This window comes from Monocercomonoides exilis (genome assembly GCF_001643675.1).
Source record: "Monocercomonoides exilis strain PA203 chromosome Unknown scaffold23-1346700, whole genome shotgun sequence".
Lineage (NCBI taxonomy): Eukaryota > Preaxostyla > Oxymonadida > Polymastigidae > Monocercomonoides > Monocercomonoides exilis.
This window is the reverse complement of record NW_027150568.1, coordinates 1,208,303-1,228,505: the sequence shown is the minus strand read 5'-3', so window position 1 is coordinate 1,228,505 and position 20,203 is coordinate 1,208,303. Positions and strand designations below refer to the sequence as shown.

At 38.0% G+C, this 20,203-nt stretch overlaps 5 protein-coding genes across 5 annotated transcripts; 3 read left to right on the top strand and 2 right to left on the bottom strand.

Moving 5' to 3' along the window:
- The first annotated feature begins 2,105 nt into the window (after window positions 1-2,105).
- On the top strand, window positions 2,106-3,570 carry MONOS_9632 (uncharacterized protein). The gene is made up of 2 exons (XM_067880149.1): window positions 2,106-2,642; window positions 2,705-3,570. Exons 1-2 carry the CDS (start codon window positions 2,208-2,210, stop codon window positions 3,461-3,463), a joined length of 1,194 nt encoding a protein of 397 aa, XP_067727310.1. The 5' UTR covers window positions 2,106-2,207; the 3' UTR covers window positions 3,464-3,570.
- Window positions 3,571-5,025: 1,455 nt separating this feature from the next.
- Window positions 5,026-5,341, bottom strand: MONOS_9631 (uncharacterized protein; the record flags this gene model as incomplete). Its single annotated transcript, XM_067880148.1, has 2 exons — window positions 5,026-5,213; window positions 5,278-5,341. The coding sequence occupies 2 exons, from the start codon at window positions 5,339-5,341 to the stop codon at window positions 5,026-5,028; spliced, it is 252 nt and encodes an 83-aa protein (XP_067727309.1).
- Window positions 5,342-6,882: 1,541 nt separating this feature from the next.
- Window positions 6,883-7,413, top strand: MONOS_9630 (uncharacterized protein; the record flags this gene model as incomplete). Its single annotated transcript, XM_067880147.1, has 3 exons — window positions 6,883-6,891; window positions 6,998-7,090; window positions 7,204-7,413. 3 exons carry the CDS (start codon window positions 6,883-6,885, stop codon window positions 7,411-7,413), a joined length of 312 nt encoding a protein of 103 aa, XP_067727308.1.
- A 225-nt stretch (window positions 7,414-7,638) lies between these two features.
- MONOS_9629 (uncharacterized protein) lies at window positions 7,639-8,004 on the top strand (the record flags this gene model as incomplete). The annotated part of the gene is made up of 1 exon (XM_067880145.1): window positions 7,639-8,004. One exon carries the CDS (start codon window positions 7,639-7,641, stop codon window positions 8,002-8,004), a length of 366 nt encoding a protein of 121 aa, XP_067727307.1.
- A 1,326-nt stretch (window positions 8,005-9,330) lies between these two features.
- MONOS_9628fu13451 (uncharacterized protein) lies at window positions 9,331-17,935 on the bottom strand. The gene has a single exon (XM_067880144.1). It carries the CDS (start codon window positions 17,817-17,819, stop codon window positions 10,065-10,067), a length of 7,755 nt encoding a protein of 2,584 aa, XP_067727306.1. The 5' UTR covers window positions 17,820-17,935; the 3' UTR covers window positions 9,331-10,064.
- Window positions 17,936-20,203: the final 2,268 nt, after the last annotated feature.

Sequence of the window (20,203 nt, the reverse complement as noted above, 5' to 3'; positions counted from 1 at the left end):
CTTTCCTCTCTATCTCTCTTTTCTCAGTAAATTCTGTTCCCCATCACATCCCTCAATATGGAAAATGCGTATTCTTTCTCATTTTCCTTCATCTTTCATGCTTCTTCTGCTGACATCCTCAAAATCCTGCTTGTAAATATTCGAGAACCACATCCTGAGAATTAGCAGCATCCGGATAAACATACCTCTTCACTTGATTTTCCCCGCTATTGTTTTAATGATATTTTTTCTTCTTTTCAACTTTTTTCATTTTTCTCCATGAAAATTCCCCTTTTCTGCTGATCTGTTTGGAAGCTCACATTTTAAATTAATTCAAATATTTTTCTTCTTCTTTTCTCAAAGCTGATTTCGAAGTATTCTGTTTCTTCTCTTTTGTACTTTTCGATCTTCGCTTCATGAAAAGTGGAGTAATCTTCAAAAATGAAGGTTTATCTTTTCTTTCTTCTTCTTCTTCCTCTTTCTCTTCATCCTCAATGATTTTTCCGTAGTTTTCTTGTCAATCGCTGCATCTTCCCCCCTTTTTCTCTTCTCTTTTTGGAAGTATTCCAATTATTTCTTCTGTTAAAAATTACATTATTCCTATCGCATTTCATCCAATTCTGTAATTTTCACAGAATTTTGAATCTTGTAATGAAAGCATTAAAATGGCTGTTCACATCTAACAATTCTTGGAAATGACGGAGAAATGATGAATCACAAAAAAGTTGGATGCTTTCTGAATGTGAATGCCCAGCCAGATCATCAGCCCCAACAAATGAGTCGCTTCTGACAAACATTCTCAACAAAAAAACCAAACAAACTGCTTTTTCTCTCTTTAAAGCTTATCTTAAACGTTGTCTGGTTATGCAGTATGCAAGACAGATGGAGGAAGCCATGAATGAAGTCGTTGAAAGCAATCCAAACATGAATAATTCCAAAACTTCTGAATCTTTTGAAAAAGGATAAAAAGGCTTCATTCAATGGTATTCCTGTTCGTAACCAATCTGTATTCATTCAAAGAACATCTTAAAAGAAAAATGAACAAAACAAAAACAGTCAAACCATTTTTGTGGTCTTGAAATATTTTCCCATCTCCAATGGATTGGTAATTATCAGCCCAGCTGGCTTTTTTGCTCTCCAAAATTGCCTTTCACCACATAAAAAAACAGACTACTGGATAACAAATGGTTGGCAAAGAACATCATCGAAAGCAGAAAATCCTTTATGAAACCGATAATGATGCAACTGAAAGATTATATTATCCAAATGATAAAGTAATGAACTCCTTTTCAAAGACTTATTCAACGTCATGTCTTTGCTGACAGCATGCCAGTAGGATTCGTGTAAATGGCAATGCGTTTGTTGTCAAGGCCTGTTGAGTGCTTTGTTCAACTCGCTTCCTTCATTGTTTAATCCCAAATTCCCTTTCCTTTTCCACAAATAAAATCTTCCCCCCAATAAGCCCATGTCAAACAAGTCCTGGGCAAAAGATATGCCAAGTACACAATATTTCCCACAAAATGAACAAGCGGTTCAATTCTATCTCTCTCGCATTCTGCCCGTTTTTTCTGCATCTTGCTTGAGTTGTTCCTCATTCAAAACATCGCAGCAGATGTTACACCATATGTTTTGCAATATACAACCAAGTTCAAATTTCGTGCAGTTTCCCCTATCAATTTCCTTTTCGCAAACAATCGATGCATACAGCCACTCGCTCCTCCATCTGCAAATAAAATTCCTATTCTTCTGCAATGCTATAATTCGCATGGATGCATTCGTGGGCTTGTGTCCAATCACTCAAACATGCTCTGGCTGCAGACAATCAAAAATTAAAAATCTTCACTTATAAAATTATAGGTTGTGAACCCTTATTTACTTTCCAAGAAAGAAGATTATTTTGTTTCATAGATTTTCTTGTTTTGATGCAAAAATCAGTGATGCCAAAAGAGGTTTCGAATCCTGTGTTTTTTTTAACAATTTTGGCTTGGTATTTTTAATTCATTTGATGCGAATATTCAACGAATATTTTGAAAATGAATTTATAAATTGTTTTGAAATCATTTAACCATTGCACAGTCTTTTTCAGCAAAACGTGTATTTCTTGGTATGTCTATATTATGAGAAAACGATTGTTAAGATGATTTATTGCTTTATTTTCCAATTTTAAAGAAAAACTGTTGCAATTGGAAAAATGCACCGACGCTGAGCAGAAACAAAAAATCGAAGAAATGAGCAATACATTAGATGAAATGAATGAAGAAGAATTTGAATCTATTTTCACAGAAGAATTGTTCAATAAAATAGACAACGTGATTGAAGAAAAGAAAATGTCAATGGAAAATGCATTGTTGTTATTGAAGCGCATTGGATATAACAAAGTGATGAAATATATATGGAATATACACTTTAAAGAATCTTCGCTGAGCAGAAGAATTGAGAAGATGATTATTAATGAAGAACAGAAAAAAGAAGGAAAAAACGAAAAGCTTCTTGTTGATCTTTGTGAATTCTATACCTCTTTGAGCTTCTATTTCCCACCAGAATTAAATTCAGTCTGTGTTTCTTACCTTCTGAAAGTTGCATTGAGGAAAGAAGAGAACATGGAAATGCAAAAAGAAGTAGAAATAGCTATGCTAGCTTTGAGGAACGCTCCACTATGTCATGTCTGAACACTTCTTTTTCATTTTTATCATGTTTGCTTTTTTTAAATCTAATTTCTTGTAAGTATATCGAACAAAAAGTGTATTTGAAGGAAATAACAGAAATCATTAAATATCATCAGAAGCATCGCAATATGACACGACTCGCCTATCAGTCTGCTTGGCAATTTTTAATATACAGATTAAACAAAGACGAAAGCTTGAAAGAAGTGATTGTGAATGAACTGCATTTTGTGAATGAAGTAGCAAGAGAGTTGGAAGAGCTGGCAAGGTGTATTGATTGGGAAAGAAAAAAAGTAGAGGAAAGAGGAAAAGAAGCGAAAGAAGAGCTTGCATTGATGAGATGGCTGGCTGCAATTGGTTATTACTTATCGTTATTCGAATTGAGTGAAGAGCGTGATAGGCTCATTGGAAGCATCGCAAGTGCATATCGAGCAGTGAAGAATAATTGTCAGGATATTTGCTTGCAATGTGTCGAAACGTTTAACAGATCAGTGAAAAACAGAACAGCGGAGGTTGTAGACTTATTGAAAGGAGGAGCTGTTAATATTATTTTGGAGGAGGTTCAGCGGCCAACACTGGATGACGAAATGAGAAAAGATTTCATGGAAATTTTTGAATCTATTTCAAGGTTATTTATTGTGAAGGTTGAAGGCGAAATGGAAGAAGAGGAAAGAAAAGAGTTGAAAAGGAAGGTATTTGACAAATTGGAAGAAGAAGGATATGAAGATATCATCATCAGATTGTGCTATCGTATTTATAAATGGGAGTTTGGCGATATTCATTTGATTAAGAATTGTTCGAATTATTTTGTGTATTTGTAGTTTATCTGATTTCTTTCATTCACTTCATCTTTTTGCATTTCCATTTTATTATTTTTTGTGAAGAACACTCATTCACTTGAGAAATAAAGGAATTATGATATGAAAAATAGATGAAAATGTTTTCTCAAAGAATATCAAGACTTTTCAAGAAAAAGGAACATTTGTAAAAAAGAATATAATTTAAAATAAGAAATAAGAACTGAAATAGCAAAAGAATTAAATTTGGTATATTCATTTAATTTTTTTGTGAAAGAAATATTTTCAGCTTTTTAAAAAAAAATCCAATATTCGTCAAACTCATTCAATAAAAAAACTCTGTTGTTTCAAATCTGAAATTTCCTTTATAAAATAATTTTAGATAAGGAAAAAATGTTTGTTATTTTACAGTTCTTCTGATTTTTAGCATTCAAAGTGAAATTCCTCTTTTTTCCTCAAATATACACAAGATAATCACAAATATTCAAAGATACGAAAAAATTATTATTTCCTTTAAAACGCTCTAAAGTTTCAAGAAAGCATGAAATGTTATCTTTGTATCCATCTTCTTCCATCTTTTCAAATATTTTCCGTTTTTCCAATTTTCTTTTCGCTTCATCAGTTTCTCCATCCGCCTCTTCTTTCAATCTTCTTGAAACATTCGTAAAGAATTGCAAGCTTTCAAATGCAATTTTGCCATTCAACGTTGGTCGCTGAATCTCCTCCAAAACAGCATCAACTGCTCTGCCTTTCAGCAAGTCATCAACTTTCACGTCTCTATTTTGTGCTGCATTTCTCAAGGAAGAAATGCATCCCTTACAAATTTCTCTGTATTTATCCTTTGATGCTCGAAATACCCTCACAATACTCCCAATGATCTCTTCATATTCTTCATTCCACAATGAGCATGATAGAAAAAATTTTTCAAATGTTTGGATCCATCTCTTTATTATCCGAACTTCTTTCGCTTCTTTCCTTCTTCTTCCCTCTTTTTTCCTCTTCCAGTCAATGCATCTTGTCAGTTCTTCGATTTCTCTTCTTGCTTCTCTCGCAAAATGCAGTTTATTCGCAATCACTTCTTCCAAGCTGTCATCATTGAAGAATCTGTATATAAAAAATTGCCAAGCAGATTGATACGCAAGTCGTGTCAGATTGTGATGCTTTTGATGATAATTGATGATATCTTTCATCTCCTTCAAATACAGTTCTTCTTCTAATTCCTAATCAGAAATAAGGGGGGAAATGTAATTCAACAATATCAAAACGGGAAAAAGGTTCTCAAACCCAAAATCCAATATTGCCCAAAGCCAGCAACGCTGTTTCCACTTCCTTCTGAATTTCTTCGGTCTTGTCTTTCTTCGAGGCAATCTTCAGAAGGCAAGGCACAATGATTGAAAGCAATTCATCAGGAATTTCTTCATCGTTCAGCAAAAGATAGCATTCACAGAGATCAATCAGACGCCTTTCGTTCTTTTCTTCTTTTTTATCCTCTTCTTCAATCATATTTTGAACTTTGTCATCAAGTAAAGAATAGTTAAAACTGTCATTCCGGAAATTCAACAACGTTTTGTGATATCCAAAATGTTTCAGCATACTGAGGGATTATCAAATGATGGCTTCTTTTCTTTCATCAAATTGTTAATTTTATTGAACAATTCTATCGTTAAAATGGAGTCGAATTCTTTCATATTCATTTCATCAACTATTTCATTCATTTCTCCGATTTTCTTTCTCTGTTCATCTTCATTGCATTCTTTCAGTTCAGAAAGCAATTCTTCAATGAATTTATTTATGACAGAAAGCGCTGAACACTCAAAAAATAGAAAAAATTCACAAACTTGAAAACTTGCTTGCAAGAGACGGCTCCTTAATATCACCATTAAATTTGTCTTCATCAAACATTTCCATTCTGTCTATTATTAGCAAAGATCAATTTGCGCAAAATTTCAAATGAAAAATAGAAAAACAAACAGAAAAACAAACATTGCTGATAATTGACAAAACAAAGATAAAGGCCAAACTCAATTCCTTTGCTTTGTGAAAATCTATGTTAAAAAACAAATCACAAAAAAGTCAACGGTACATGCTATATTGAGTCAAATACGAAAGAGTTAAATTTCTGTCTGATCGAACCAACAGTAATTTATTCAAAAGATCTGAATTGAATTTCGTGAAATTATGAACACATTGGAATATATGCCATATATAGTTTACATTAAGTGTTAAAAAAATATCTATTTTAACATTCTGAGTTGAACAAAGAGGGGGAAATTTGGTGCTTTTTTGAACTTTACAAAAAAGTGACAAAAAAGCAACAATTTGCACATTAAACTGTGCATTTTATCACCAATGCAATTGAAAATTCAAATTTTCGTATTTAGATTTTGGCGCTCACAATTACAGTTGTCTGGAAGCTTTTCTTCATCGAGATAATGTTAACTGTCATTTCAAAATGTTTGCAAGTTTCCGTGGACATTTCAAATTTCATGTGCTGAGCATAGTTATTAACTATCGGGAAATTATTATTATGAGTTCGTCTCTTGATGGGTTGTTCAAGCTGAATGAAAAATGAAGGAGTGGATGAAGCTTTCATCAATTCACAGTTTTTAATTGGTTTAGCGCATGATAATTGAACGCATAAGAGACCTTATCAGGAAATAACGGACGACATTGTTAATGGATCAATGAAAGAGATTCTATTCCAAAAGGCTTTGAGGCCAAGCGAAGATGGAAAAAATTTGAGAAGGCGAACTGAAGTTAATGCAATGTTGGAATCAAATTACAATCGAATTTTTAAAGATTATTTCAACATTTTAATCATTCAATGGTGATTGCCACTTGCCGTGTTTTTATCTGTAAGTTCGTTTGTTTCGTTTCTAGGATAATCATCATTTAGGGTTGTTTTGATGATTGTTGTTGATTCTCCAAAATCAGTGCGGATTTCGGAGTAAAGGCGGACACAAATCGAGCGATGCTGAGATAAGTCTAACAAGAGCAACCAGACAACAATTGAAGTATTTGGTTAAATTGAAGTGTGTTATCCAGTATTTATTTCATTTATGTTTCTTTTTTATTTTCAACAATTTAACAAAAGAAAAGAAGAAAACGAATGCTAAGAAGAAGAAGTCGAAATATCCTTTATGAGAGTGAAAGAGGACAATAAACGTATTGACAAACTTTTGAACTATTGTGAGTCAATGAGCAAAGTTAACATGAGAGTGAGGCAATTATGAAATAGAAACTGTTCATTTGCTTCTGCTTTGTGTGAATTCAGTTCTTTTTGAGTGTTTTAGATGCATCATATTTGTCTTCAGAACATATTTTAAAAAGAAAGAATGAAATGCGCGAGAAATAAGAAGCAGAGGAAGAGGAGGAAGAGGAGAAAGAGGAAGGGGAAGAGGAAAAGAAGGAAAAAAAAAGATCTTATTCATTGAACATGCTTGATGAGAGAGGTATTTAATCGAATTTTTCTTCTTCGCATTCTTTCATCTCATCTTATCTGCCTCGTCTTTCTCGTTTGAAACTGCAAACATTGTTGCTTCGCCATTTCAATTGCAGGGAAACGAAGAGAAGAAGGCGGAACGGGTTGGGCAGCCATCATCTTCGTCATCAGCACCTGCGATTGACACTTCAGATACCTCGGCTGTGGAGGTGTTATTCACATCTGCAGCAGTGATGGACGATATCTAGCGGCGGCTGGGATGTGTGCAAATCACAAGAAACCATCACTGCGGTTGCAATGAGCTCCGCGAGGTTATGCTAAGGCGCAGCGTGCAGTTCTGTCTGGAGGTGTTGTGTGTGCTTGCGTTATGGAACTTCCGGAGATGCTTTCGGTTCCGCTGGTGACACCGCTTCCGTCGCTTGCAGTATCAGTCGGAACTAAGTCGGGGAGTAAGTGGATCTTTGCGGCAGCAGATGTGAATGCGTTCCCTTCAATCTACGATTTGTTTGACCTGTCACTGCAGATATGGTGATCTCCGTGGTAGAGGCGTGTGGTGGTGAAGCTGGACGGCGAAGTGTTGGGGCGAGGGGTTGCAGTGTGTGAAGTGGGGGAGATTGTGGGGAAGGGGCTGTCGGCAGCGGGGACGAGAATGGAGGATGTGGCCCTTTTGTTGGCAGTGCTGGAGAAGTGAGAAAAGGCAGAGGAAGGAGGAGGAAATGGAGTGAAAGGCGGGTATCGGACAGTGCACAGAGAGTTTATGGAGAGAATCAAAGAGAAGCAGGGGAAGTTGGAAAGTGCAATGGTACTGTTGGTTGTGGAGGCGCTTGGGCCGAGTGGGCTGAGGCTTGTGAAGGCGGGGATGGAGGCAGACAAGCAGCATTCAGCGAAACCTGAAGTGTGCAGTTCTTCTCCATCCGGTGGAACCCAACTGGAGAACAGGAGAGCAGAAGAAGACTCAGAAGATGGATCTTTTGGTATGATTTCAGATGGAAGTGAAAGAAGTGTGGGGAAAGATGTGGAACAGATGCAAATATTGACGAATGATTTGGGGATGAATGAGGAACAAGGAGGAAAGGGCGGCTCTATTGATTTGGAGAAGGAAGAGGAAGAGGAAGAAGAATAGGTGCAGATTCTGGAAGTTGAATGGCTGCATTTGAGGTTTTTGAGGCTGGTTGACGAGAGTGCAAGAGGGAGTTGGCAGGATTATCTGGTGACGATGACGGTGACGGGGATGTTGGTGGAGCTGTGTGCAGAGCGGGAGTAAATTGTGAAGAAGTTAATTGTGGAAGGGATGATACAGTCGGACGGGATGATGAGCAATACGTTTGTTGGAGAGAGGCTGTTTGTGAGAGATGGAAGAGAGAAGAAAAAAAGAGGAGAATGGGTCCTTGGTATCAGATGAAGGATTGCTGAATTTGAACTCGGACAGGCAGAGAGAGACGATGGAAGAGTTTGTTGCAATTGGGGACGCTGTGGAACAGAAATGAACGCAAAAGATATCCTAACTTCATGCGACATATGCAATCGGGCAAGTATGTCACGAAAAAAAGATGATTTTTGTATTTTGTATTTCGTATGGTGTGTTTGTGGACGAGTGAGAGTCGCTGGCAGCGTTGTTAGCATTCTTATGGATGTCGTATCTCCTGCAGGGGGGCATCGAGATAGCGCCTGAAAACAACCTCCTTCCGCACTGCTGCTTTGCACGTGCGCTCTCCCTCCTCTGATTCTGCGCATTCTGCCTGTGCTCGGCCTCAGGGCTCTTTGAGCGGAGCTTACGGGTCAGCCTCGTCGTGCCAGGAAATAAATGTTCACCTAGAGTGTCTCCTTTGCCAGCTTCTGGCTCATTTGATGTCCCTGCATAAGCGTATGCCTTTCTTTCTCTGGAGGCAACGCGCACTTTTGTGATTATCCACCTGGTTAACCAGCCGGAGCTGTCGCGTGTGTTTCAGAGGTGGTTATTAGCATTCTTTTGGGAGAACACCATCACGTTTGACTGGGAAAGAAAGTTGTGATATTCAGATGCTGTTAAAGGGCATCTCATCACAGAGAATGATGGGTTTGTAGGAAGTGAAAACAGTCTATTTGGGTTGTGATGCAGACCGCTGCAAGTGAGCTGGAGAAGACGATCTTGCAAAGTTTTGATAAGCATGTGCCAATTATGATGTTAAGCATTGATCTTTGGTGAAAGAATGGATTGCTCTGAAAAAATATGATTTGAATAAGGATAAAGGAGGAGGAGAAGGAAGAGAAAGGCTTTTGATATCGATGCAGCGGATATTCGTGGAACGGAGTGAATGCTTTTCTTCAAAAGAGGAAAAAACAAAATTCTTTCAGAAAGCAATTCGACAAACTGTGGCGATCCAAAAGGAGAAAATGAGGATTTATCATCATTTTCTGGGCACAGGAGATGTGTTCGATGAGAAAACAATCATGAATATATTTCTGCTTCAAATGAAATTTGAATTTTTTGCATGTTGCAGGAATTAAGAAATAGTGCTTTTGTCTAAAAAAAAGAAAAAGAAACGAAAAGAAAAGAAAAAGAAAAAGAAAAAGATGATGATGAAAGGGGTATTTCAACAAATAGAAATGGCCAGGCAAACTGGAGTTTGACAAAAAGAGAAAGGAAAATGTAATTGTGAATATTAATAACAAAACGAAAAAAATACAAACTGAAAAGTGGAATTAAAGATAAAAGAAAAAATGGAGATACAAAATTCATGCAAAATAAATGTGAAGTGGAAGTAAAGCTAATATAAAGCATGAATATATAAATTCAAGCAATGCTACTCAAGGAAATGTAATATGCTGAATAGGCAAACGAAGTGAAACTCTTTTTCAACCTTCAAATAAAAACAGCAATATCAAGAAGAAATCGTTAGACTGGGAAACAAACACAAACGTTTCAACTGAAAATTGAAGAAAATGCCTTTGTATATCCATGTGTCCATCCATATTTGAGACAGACATTCTCGTGCACACTCATCTCCACTTCTTCTGTTCGCCTTGCGCAGCACATCAGCTTTGATCAGTGTTCGTCTCCAAACTCTTCCTTTTCATTCCACTCCATCAGACCTGAATTCTGCAAATAATCATTTTCCCCTCATAATTCTGTTTGTGGTATCTTGACTAGACAACAATCCAACGGTTTCCATTCTCTGTCCTTTAACGCTCGCTCTATGCTCCCTATTCTTCCAAGCTACTGTTATTGCTCTCTTCGCAGTCGTCTGTCTCATCTTCAACGTCCACTGCATCAGAAATTGTCATCACAACGGCACCTGCTGGAAACCTCTGAATAAACTCTCGCTTCAGTGTCACCAACGATGGACGCTCCGAAGGTGTTTGGAGCATGCAATTCTTCGAGACCTCTCCCAACGTCGACTCTTCAGCCATCCCAATCTCTGGTCTCACTCCATTCACAATCTTCTTTCCTGCAACCTCTGCCTCATACTCCCCAAACGGGATCTGCAGCGTCAGACACTCCCACAGCATCATCCCAATCGAAAACACCACCGACTCCTTTGTTGCCCCCATTTTCCTGTTCATCAGCAACTCGGGCGCTTTCCACCGCAAACACTCATATCGGTTGTCTTCCTCATCCTCAAACGCCGATGAGGGCAGAGAGTCACTTTCATCATCATCATCATCACTGGCAGATGTCACCACTGTTGATGAAGAGATGGATGAGGAATCAGAATCATCAGACGAGAAGTCTGAATGCATCACAATGCAGATCACCATGTGTTCTGAAAGCAACACAATGTGAGGACTCAGATTGGAAAGTGATGAAAGAGTATTTTCCATCTCGTCAAATGAATGGAGAGCTCCATTCGCCACCCAGAACAGGATTTGAGCAGCTGTCTGCTCTCTTTGCTGAAGACTCCCAATCGCCATCTCTTTCTTCTCATTCCTCCCATGCAACAACATGAACAGAGAATCCCTCAAGTCAACAATCAGCTTTTCATGTGGTGATGAGCATGCCATGGCATCCACCAGATTCGACATCGATGAGGTGGTTGGACACAGATCATCTCCCCGAACAAAAGTGGAATCTGAATTAGTTGTTGAAGTTGTTGAAGTGGATGAAATGGAAGGTGATGGCGTTCTCTTTCTTGTCTCTTCTTCCTCCTCCTCGTCCACTTTCTCCAGAGCCCAATCTGGAATCTTGTCTGAATCTCTCCCCAGAATATATTCAGTTGAGCCACTCTCAGATAGAAGATGCTCAGATGACTCCGAATGTCCAAGGCTTTTCGCATACACTCTTTTCTTTATCCTCTCCTCATTCTTCTTCTCTGCCTCTCTTTCGGCTCTTCGCCACTGTTCCTCAGGCGACATCTCCATCGTCATCATCTCAATCAGCTTTGGATCCTTTTTGATATTGTCATTCACAATCTCTCTCAGATCTTCGTTCTCATTTTTAGCTTTTCTCCATCGAACAATAAATATTACAGAAATAATCAGAACAATCAAAAGAATAATTGCCATCACAATCACAATTATTGGCCATATCGATCTTTCTTTCTTTCCTCCTTCGGCAATCCTTTCATCTCCACTTGTTTTGGATTCACTCCTGTTCTTCAGAACGAAAGAATCAGTGGCTGATGGAGAATCAGCGCTCCCAAACAGAATACTCACCCTCACTTCTGCTTCGCTTGCCACCCCTTCAACTGTCTTGACAGGAACAAACCCATGCACCTCTTCTTCTGATATGAAACCACTTTCATCAAACAAATATTTCTCAACCACTTCCTCATCCCCAACTGCTGCAACTGTCTTGAACGAGAGGTTGCACGGAAGGAGAACTGATCCTCTGAACACAACATCCACCACCTCCCCTGACTTTTCCGATGACACACTCTCCACCCTCGGGATGAAAAATGGTGATTCTCTTTCTCCGGCAATCCCTTCCAGTGTGCATCCTTCATCCAATATCCACAAAGAGGTATTGTCCTTCACTCCATCCCCTCCCTTCAAGCTCACAACCTTCAATTTTGCTGAACCTCCACACAGAATGTTTCTTCGTGCCGATCCATAATTCGCTATCGAAGGATTGTTGTTCATGAATTCCCCTTTCTCAATCTCCACACTTCCACCTGACAACGAAAGTCCCCCTTTCTTCGAGTTGCTGATTGTTGCGTCTTTCATCCCAACATTGCTGGATTGAACATCCACAACTGACCCATTCCATTTGCATATTTCTTTGAATTCATTTCTGTTCTCGTTTTCATTTTCATCTTCAAGTTCTCCGTCAAATCGACACAGACTCATTGAAACATCTCTTGCATTTCCTATCTTCACGATGCTCCCTTTTTCAGAGAGAGAATGGCAGTTTGAACAAGAGCAATTTGAAAGAACAATTTGAGCAGAGGATGAAGAAACAGAGAGAATAGAAGCTCTTTCCGAATTCCTTGAACAGTTGTTGAACGAGGAGCTTCCAACAGAAACAGTCCCTGAAGTCTTTTCGTTCATTGAAAAGACACAACCCTCAGATAGACTCACCCCATCTGCAGATATTCCATTGAATACAACTTCTTTGAAGTCAGCAATCTCAAACACATTTGCCATTGAGTCAATATGTTCCAGTTTCACATTTGCCAATGATATCTCTTTGCCACTAAGCAGAAATGAAGGCTTCTTGAATGAAATGAGTGACACTGAGCAGTTGTCAATATGAAGAATTCCATTTTCGATGCACAGCAACGTTGAATTGAGAACAACAGATTCAATGTTCTCTGATTGGCCAACAGAAGAGAAATCAACAGATGAAAGAGACAGCTGGGCATTTGCTTCATGGATGATTGAACTTCCAGAATATGAAAATGACTGGCCAAAATCGAATTTCAATTTTTCAATCCGAACAGTCTCTGAGGTTGTGATCAGATTTCCCTCATTGATATTAATTGTTGAGTTCAGATGGACCAGAGCAGCTGAGGAAGATTGCAATGAGCGGATGATCAAATCCATTGCTTCGCATTCCCCAACAATAACTGTCTCCTTCGAGATCAACAGCTGCGAATACGACGAAGGAATGATGTGTTGCACTCCAACATCCAGTGATTGGCAAGGCATGCTGAACTCTCCACATTGCTTGCTATTTTTGTGATTTTCAGAAACTGAAGATACAAAGATCGTCTCGCTCAGATATTTCACGACTCTCAGGAGAAGATCTTCTTCTCCTTCAAATGAGTCTGTTGTGCAACCCCATATCGCCAGCTCCTTCACAAACGGTGCTCTGAAATCCAAAAGAAATTGCTCTTCAACAATTTGTGTTTCGATTGAGTGGCATCGAACATACACATCTCTCCCTTTCAATGCTGAGTTGTCTCTGAATGTGATATTTGAGAGAACAAAATTCAGAGGATGTTCTGTAGTCGATGGACATTCGAGAAACAGCCACCCGCCTCTTCCTGTTGTTGAGCAGAAACACCCAGAAATCGTGCAAAATGAGAAATCAAAGTTTCCTTCCTCATTCAACACATAAAACATCCCTCCTCCCTTTCCACACCTTGTTCCACCACACTTCTTCATCGTTGTGTTTCGAATCACCATTTTCAATGGCTCATCGTTCACATTTCGAATGATGGGAATATCATCTGTTGTGTTCTGGGCAACTTCTTCGAATATACTCCACTCAATAACAACATCTTGTTCAGCTTCATTTTTTTCTCTTCTTGAACTCTTTGATATGCTCAATCCACTTGCCCCATCCAGCTCAATATTCTTCATCGTCAGATTTTTAACATTCAATATCGTTGTTGACAACATAGAAATGACATCTTTTGAAAAGCTGAGTGATTGCATTGAAACAATGTCCAACACAACTGTTCCTCCATCTGCCTTGATTATCCCGTAATTCATTATTTCTTCTCTGCTTTCTTCATTTTTTGAGAATAAACAGTCTTTCAGAGTCAGCAGTCCTTCACTTGATCCAACATGGATCAGAACATTCACTCCACTTGCGAATGAAGATGGAATCACAAACTTCATCAGTTCGAGATTTGTGATGCCCTGAGTCTTCATTGCTGTTTCCTCGGCTCCTTCAATTGAAGAGTGACATTCCAAAGAGCACATTTCTTCATCATTTGATTTTATGCAAACTCCGCTCACATCAACACTTTTCTGAAGAATTCCTTTTCCAATGATGTTGACATGCCTTTCATTTCCTTCAGGCAATCGATCCAAACAATAATCAATTGATTGGCAAGGATAATCAGAAAGCCCACAAACGCACACATCTTTTCCACCACCTCCAATAAATATTTCAGAACCAAATGTTCTCCAAAAATACGCCAATGGAATAGCATTCGTTGTGTCATTCCCATCAAAGCCTCTCAATGAATCCAATGAAATATCTGCCAGATGTTTGGATACAAATGGAAGAGAGGCATTTGTGATGCTCTTTGTCAAGTTGGATGATTCAATAAAGAGGTCATTTCCATATCTCGCAACATTTGGCTTGTCTGAATCAAAAACAGGAGATGACATCACAAATGAAGAACAATCATCAATCAGCTTCAGTGCCATTCCTCCACCAAACCCAATCTTCCCTTCTCCAGCTGGTGCTGTGCATCCTGTGAATGTGCATGAAATAATATTTATTTGAATGCTCCCTTTCAACTGAGCATCAATAGCCCCTCCTCTGCTTTCATCAGCCAGCACAGAACACCCATCAAAATCACATTCTTCAATATTTATTTCGCCATTTGAATTTTCATCGTTGCAATTATCAATGCTCACACAGCCTCCATTTCCATCAGTTCTTTCAATTTCTGTGAAACGGCAGTTTGTCATGTTCAACCATTTGGTGCTCATCAACTCATCCTTTGGACAACTTCCTGATAATAAGATCAACGGATTTCCATTCAAGACAATTGATAAAGCTGAGAATTTGTCGATTGTCAAAATTCCTGATTCAACGGACAAGAACAGAATTGTCAATTCTAATGATGGATTTTGAAGAGAAAGAGAACATTGAGACAAAGTCAGTTGCGAAGATGATGAAATAAAAGTGGAGTGTGAAGAGAAAGAAGGAGGAAGAGAGAAGATAAGTTTTGATAATTCTGTTTCAACACTTGTTGTTATCATCGCTAAGTTTGATGTTTCACTTGAATCAGAGACTGTCCAGCCACTTTGATCATTGCTTCCTCTGATTTCATGCTTCTGTTCAGAAAAGGCCAATTCATCGCCCATTGAAATCATTCCGCTCACAACAACTTTCCTTGTTTCTGTTTGACGAGTGAGCGAGTGCTTCAAAGTTAAACAAGGGAATTGGACTACTCCACAGCGTGAGTGATTGGATGCCTCGACATTGCTCAAATGTATTTCTTCTGTGGTAGGGAGGAGATAGATGCACAGAGGGATGGCAACACTGTTGTTTCCATTGTCATATCCTCTCACTTTGTCAACAGAATCCAATGAATCTGTCACACATGTTATATTTTCTGATTTTGCTGTTTCTTCCAGATTAGGTGAAATGACGAAGATATCTTTTCCCCACTTGGCTGTGTTTGTGCCAAAGGAAGAAGAAATCAGGAAATCGGGATTGTCGTTCATCAATCGAAGAAGAATTCCTCCCCCAAGACCATTGGATGTTGAGCAAAAGCAACCATCAAAAGATCCGCCTTTCACTTTCACTTCATTCGCCTCTCCCACACAAAGCATCATTGATCCTCCATCAGTTGATGTTGCGCTTCCACATCCAGAAAATGAACAAGAATTCAGATCGATGTTTGCCTTGTCGTTGGAAAACGACATCACAGCTGCTCCACTGTTTGTTCTCTCAATCTCATCAAAGGTGCATTCAGAAAGAGTCAATGAAATTCCATTTGCTGAAGAAAGCGAAAACAACGAGACAGTGGAGATAGTCTTTGCCCAGTTTACATTATTCATCTGAAGGATCCCACTCTGAACATTTATCAACTCTGTGGTGAATGCTGTTTCTGCTGATTGCTCACTCCCAAAAGATATGTTCAGCGCACTTATCCTCATCTCTCCTGTTCCAGTTATCTCAAACAGCCTTGAGGCACGATTATTCGGATGAGCCGAGTCATGCACAAGAACAAAGTCTCTCACTGAAAATGTGCCTGTAGAGACTGAAAAAAGAGATAAGCTTGATTCTTCAAATTCTGTTTGGATTGCTGTGCTCATATCACTTTGGCCATATATTGTGAAAGTGTTGGAACTGCAGTCCACACTCTTGGTCTCTTTTATTTTTCCTGTGAGAATCTCGATGTCAGTCACATAGTTAGGAATAAGTTGAGTCAAGCAATGGCTGATAGTGTTGCACGGATGGCTTTTATCCAAGCCACATGCATATGTGTCAATTCCTTTTTGTTTTGAATCAGTTGAAGAAGCAAATCTGATTCTTCCAAAATTGTTTTGCAACCAATCGCTTTGGTCCTTTTTATTTATATAACTCAAGCTGACTCTATTTAATGTTTGCCTGGTTGTATAGCAACTTGAATCAATGTTGTTTGATGTTGAATCATGAAGAACAATATCATGACCTGCAAGCTCGCATGTATTATTGTGGAAAAAGCAAAAATACAATAAAATTCCATTATTATATTCATTAACATTCTGCGAAACTGCTCCTCCTCCTCTCATTGAATAGCAATGACAAAACAAACAATTTGAAATTACAACCTTATCTGTTCCAAAAAAATGTTCAACAGCACCTCCCGTACCAGTAGATGATCCATTACATCTGCAACTGATGAAAAAGGAATTGATAATGCATTCCTTCTGCCTTTCAGTTTTTGTTGGACGGAAATTTAAAGCTCCAGCATCGCTTCCTGAAGAGCAGTTTTTAAATGAGCAGTCATCAACAAATGATTGAACATGCACATTCTCTGCCATAATTCCTCCTCCTCCACAATCGGTGGTTGCAAGCGCCGAGCATTGAGCAAACATTGTATGGATCACAATGCATTCCGAAATTTTCAATGCATATATTCCTCCCCCTTTTGTTGAGGAAGCATTGCATCTCGTGAATGAACAATTCTCAACAGTCAAAATAGCATTTTCATTTTCATGCACATAAAGGGCACCTCCTTGCGGTGCCGTGCAGTCAACCCATTCGCACAACGAAAACGATTGGCCTTCTGTTGTGTCCATTCGTTGTTTTCTTTCAAGATCATTCATTTCTCTTTTCCCAAAGTTAATTGTTGTGTTTTTGCAGATAAACTCTTGTGAAGAATAGGATCCACTCGAGATCCCTCCTTCAAAGGCATTCACACACGAATAAATAAATGTATTCTCCATTGAACTGCGAAAACATGAATGTTCCGCAAAATGATAGCTATTCGAGGCATATTTCACAGACATGTTCCTGAAGGCACAATTAATAATCTGTTCACTTTGGCTCTTTCCAGACAATAGAAAATTGTCTGATGATGAGACAACCAGGTCAGCAATGATGGAATTTCTCAAAATGGCAGAATTGGAATCATCAGATGAAAATATGAGACTGGAAGAGTTAACGTTCATTTGAGGAATCACACTCAAGTTTGCCATGTTGATTGACCCACTTTGAAGATGAAAAGGAGAATCTGACTTTTGGTTGGATATGCAGGAGTCCATCATCAGAGTTGAGTATTCTGTTAGAAGCACAAAAGATGATGATGAATGTTCAAGTGCCACATTTTTCAGTCCAACTGATGAATTGGAGAATCCCAAAAATGCATTAATTACTGTCGAAATTCCTGACTGCTGTCTTTCTGCTCCAAATAATATATTTCGTTCAAATAAATAATGATCATTGTTATTTGTGGGATAATGCTCATCTTGTTCAATAATTCGATCCGGATCAATGATGAAATTGTGAAAATAGGTGTTTTTCCGATAATCGTGATTGCTGGATGTGGCAGCGGAAGAGGAATGTTGCACTTGAAATGTATCTGCAAGGAGCAAGCATGCCAAAAGAAACAAATGCATTCTCATGCTAAAAGAATGTCAATTTTGATTTGAAAAATTGAGTATTTTTTATTTGATCAAATAGCCCTTAATATTTGTTTTGAGAACATTTTTAAAGAGTAAAAGCCTTCTTTCGATAAATATTTAGTGGCATTTGGAAAACTTCTGAGACCCTTCCAAAACATTGCTATTTCTACGGCTGTTTGGAGGAATGAACCAGTATTTGTTGGTGTAGGTGAGGAATTATCAAATCATGTCCAGATAAAAAAATCAAAATAATAAGATGCGAAGTTTGAAAAAATAAGAAATACTCATAAAAAGAAGGGCAAAGATGAGAGTGCGATAGGTTTGGATTCATTTTACGCATCAAAAGAATCTGCCATGCATTGCTTTCACAGTAATATTAAAACATTGCATTATTTGAGAGAGATTGAGTTTTTCGGAAATGTTGAATTCTTCATATTTGTAATGAACAGATAACAAATAAAAAGAAACTCATCAAATAGAAACATCTGTCCAATAAAAACATTGAAAAAGTCAAAAATACCACATCAAAATGCATACCCTTAGAATTGCCTTTGAAAATGTGTTGTTTCGAATCATCAAGTTTCTCCCTGTCCATTGCAATAAAACAGCAAGTCTTTCTTCACCAGCTGCTCTGATTTTCTCTAAATATATCAGACAATCAATCTTCATTCAACGCTTTGCTCTTGTTGTTTCAAATGTTCATTCACAGTCTCTTTCTTCCTCTCTTCTGATGCTCAACTGCTCTCCTCTTTTCAAAACTTCCTCCAATTTTCACAGCATTTCACTGACCAATTCCTCTTTCTCTCCTCCAATGTCCATCTTATTTCCTTCTTCTCTCTTTTTTCCTTCTTCTATCAATTTGGCATGCTTCACGAAATTTTGATTTGAAATGTCTTTTTTTTCAACCGATTTGCGGAATTATCCTCCGAAAAAACAGAGCAGCACTACGCAGAAAAATTAATTTCAGGTGGTTTGGGGGAATTATTTGAAGATGTTAAGCATGATGATGATGAGAAGAAGAAGAAATCAGTTTGGGGAGGTTTTATTGTCTGCTGATTGAACAGAAAATAGAACTGAAATAGACGCTTTGCCATTCAGCGAAGGGAAAAGATAAAAAATGGAAATGGAGAAAAAGACAACTAAGAAGAAGAAAATGAAGAAGTTTCGAAGAAATACACAGAAACAGAAAATTACTGTTTAAGTTGAGGATTTCGAGTGAATGACGGAAAAGTTGGAGAAAAAGAAAATTGGACGATAAAGGAAGATGAAGTGAAGCTGTTGAAGAAGAATGAAGAAATTCGTCTTTTGTATTTGAAGCATATAACTCTTCGATCTGTTTGAGTGAAAACAATCAGAAACCGATGAAATGCTTGGAAGACGAAGGAAAGATGCGATGAATATGAATTGAAGGAGTTTGCTGTTCTTCATTTCAACTCTGACGAAGATGGATGAAAAAAGTCGGCATTCATTCAGCGGTGCTTGTGTTGCATATCACAGTCTGGAAGAAACTCGTTCTTCGACGTTCAAGAGGAGAAAGCCAATGGCACATGCACAAACATACAAAAAGGATGCAATAATAAGCATTCTGTTGAATGATGATGAAGATTGAAAAAGATGATGATCTCCAATTTCTTTTCCATCGTCCCAACGCTGAAGGAAATATGTTTCAATATAAAATTGCCTCTTTTGCTCAAAATGGCTGAACCTTCGAAAAATGAAATCCAAAAGCTGCTGACGTGAATACTCTTCGATTACCAAAAAATACTTGATAATTGGATGTCTCGTAGTTGGCGTTTCTCCACTCTTTTGAAGCAAAAGCGGAATCAGAAATAGAAATTCGCAGCCTTCCATGTCTGCCTGGCGCAGTCCGAGAAACAGGAAAACCTTATAAATAAAACTGATATTTTGGGGTTCTCCTTTTTCCATTGAATTCTTGCCTGTTTTAAGTAATAAATGTCCTTCCCTCGATATTGCCTGCCACTTTCCTTGCCAAAAAAGCTTCTCCTTTGCCTTATGCTCCAAAATGCTATATAATTTTGTGCAGATTTTGTCCTTCACAGAATTTCATCCATAAATCTTCATTCAAAAAAGCAACAGTCGAATTTATCTTCACCTCTTGCTCCAAACAAAAATTATGAAAAGTGTGAAAGTTGCACATATTCCTTTATTTCTCAATCGCTATACAATAATCAGATCTCTTCTTAAATTCATCTCATTTAAATGAAATATTAACCATTTAATTAATTCTTCATATTTCTGGATTCTAAGAAGGTTACATATAGATATTTTCACAATCCATAGAACAGTGATAAAATGCAAACATGCAGATTTTTTCATTGATTATAAAATTGTTGAATTTCCTTTGTCAGCCTATTTTCAAAAAT

What these genes read in the sequence shown, in the direction of transcription:
- MONOS_9628fu13451 (XM_067880144.1), bottom strand. Translation starts at nt 17,819, where the DNA reads ATGAGAATGCATTTGTTTCTTTTGGCATGCTTGCTCCTTGCAGATACA.
- MONOS_9632 (XM_067880149.1), top strand. Translation starts at nt 2,208, where the DNA reads ATGAGCAATACATTAGATGAAATGAATGAAGAAGAATTTGAATCTATT. An exon ending in GGAACGCTCCACTATGTCAT is followed by an intron (nt 2,643 to 2,704) that starts GTCTGAACACTT and finishes ATTTCTTGTAAG; the next exon opens with TATATCGAACAAAAAGTGTA.